Raw genomic sequence first — 1,834 nt, 5'->3', positions numbered from 1 at the left:
CGGACAGAAAAGTAAAATGCTTTAATTATTTGGCGATTGGGGTGGGAGATGGAGGCGAATTTGGTTTCACCTGTCTCGTTCTTTAACTTTTTTGGGGGGTGGTGGTGAATTGATAACGTAAAGATAGTAGTTTCGGTGGGTATCCAAGAGGTAAGCTGGGAACTTTGATCTCAAGGTTGTTAGCACTTGTCTTCGAAACGGACGCGTTTACTTATATTATACATGTAATTATTGAAAGAGTAACACATGACTATACACTCATATTTTATTTGTTGTTATCTCTACTTACATTCGTTTACCGATGTAATTTCATATCAAAACTTAAAAAAAAAAAGAGATATGTTGGTTTATGATTTCACTTTCCCTACACTGAAGAATTATGCTACGTTCCGGATAGTTACAATTTCCACGAAAATATTCCTCCGATGGATGCAATCATGTGTAACAGTTATATAGATTTTTTTAAAGACAGACTTTATGTAACTGGTGAAAATATACAAGACGTGACCATAATGCTTGACGATGATACACCAATGCATACATAAAGATCCTTATGTATATAAATAATGATGTTCAATCCAGCAGTCATCACTCTTGACCAGACATCAAAAGTCGAAAATGCTCTTGCAAGCGTTAGTAGTCACTCTCCTTATTCTAAGAATAGCCACTCCAGCACCTGATAGTAGTTTTTTCGAGGACTCTGAAATGGTGTATTCCGATTTAATCCCTGCTGCATCTGGCCATGGTGGAGGTGGTCATGGAGGAGGCGGCGGGGGAGGTGGCAATGGAGGAGGCGGCGGTGGCAGTGGTTATTCAGGTGGGAGTTATGAAAATGGTGGAAGTGATGGTAGTGGCTATGAAGGAGGCACTGGTGGTGGTCATTCTTCAAGCGGACACTCTTCTGGAGGAAGTTCCGGAGGAGGTAGCCAATCGTCGTCTAAAGGATCCTCAGGTTCTCAAAAAGGTGGGCACGGCGGAGAAGAACACGGAGGGCACTATTCCTCAAAAGGTGGGTTTAATAAGGGGTATAAGGATGGTGGCACTTATTATCAAGAAAAACATTCTGGGGGAAAAGGAGCAAAGGGAGGAAAATATAGTGAAGAAGGTGGATGGAAAAAGGGAGGAAGCCACAAAGGTTTTGATAGCCATTATTCAAAGGATGAAGGTGGAGACAAGAAATTTTATAGTTACGGGAATCATAAATCTGGAGGTGGTGGTGGTCATGGAAGTTTCCAGACATCTCACGGTGGTCATAGCGGTAAAAGCTATGGAGGAGGACATCACGATTCAGGACATGATGGGAATAAGTACGGGAAATATGGTGGGCAACATTCTGGAGGTCACCATAGTGAAATGTCCGGACACAAGGGAGGATATGGGAAGCATAGTCACTATGATGGAGGTAGTGGATATGGCGATCATGGAGGATCTCAAAGTTCCTTCGGAGGAGGTGGAGGTGGTAGCTATGGAGGAGGTGGAGATGGTGGTTACGGCGGGGGACATGGCAAATATTAAATTTATTGCTTTCCGGTTTATATTTATATTGTATGTCATGCAATATTATAACGAAATGTTCTCCCTGAACTACAGCATCTTTAAGGAACAATAATTAATTTATTTTATTTATTACGAACTGTTATGTCTATTATATAATAATATGTATAAATGATTGAGTCAAAGTAAAAGTCTATTATTTTTAATTTTTCCTTACTTTTCTCCAGTTTTCCTAACAAGATTTATAAGACTAGGTATTATACTGTATTGTTCCTAATCCAGTACTATTAATTTCGTAATCAATAACTTTCGGTAGGGAGCATCAATACAGGCCCCGCGA

General features: G+C 40.2%; 1 protein-coding gene across 1 annotated transcript; it reads left to right on the top strand.

Annotated features, from left to right (window-relative positions):
• The first annotated feature begins 606 nt into the window (after positions 1-606).
• On the top strand, positions 607-1,626 carry LOC145670679 (uncharacterized). Its single transcript, XM_081739471.1, has one exon. It carries the CDS (start codon positions 619-621, stop codon positions 1,513-1,515), a length of 897 nt encoding a protein of 298 aa, XP_081595597.1. The 5' UTR covers positions 607-618; the 3' UTR covers positions 1,516-1,626.
• The last annotated feature ends 208 nt before the right edge of the window (positions 1,627-1,834 follow it).

Source organism: Thermobia domestica, chromosome 14 (assembly GCF_964235325.1).
Source record: "Thermobia domestica chromosome 14, izTheDome1.hap1.1, whole genome shotgun sequence".
Lineage (NCBI taxonomy): Eukaryota > Metazoa > Arthropoda > Insecta > Zygentoma > Lepismatidae > Thermobia > Thermobia domestica.
Note: the sequence above shows the minus strand (reverse complement) of the source record. Positions and strands in the feature narration are given on the sequence as shown.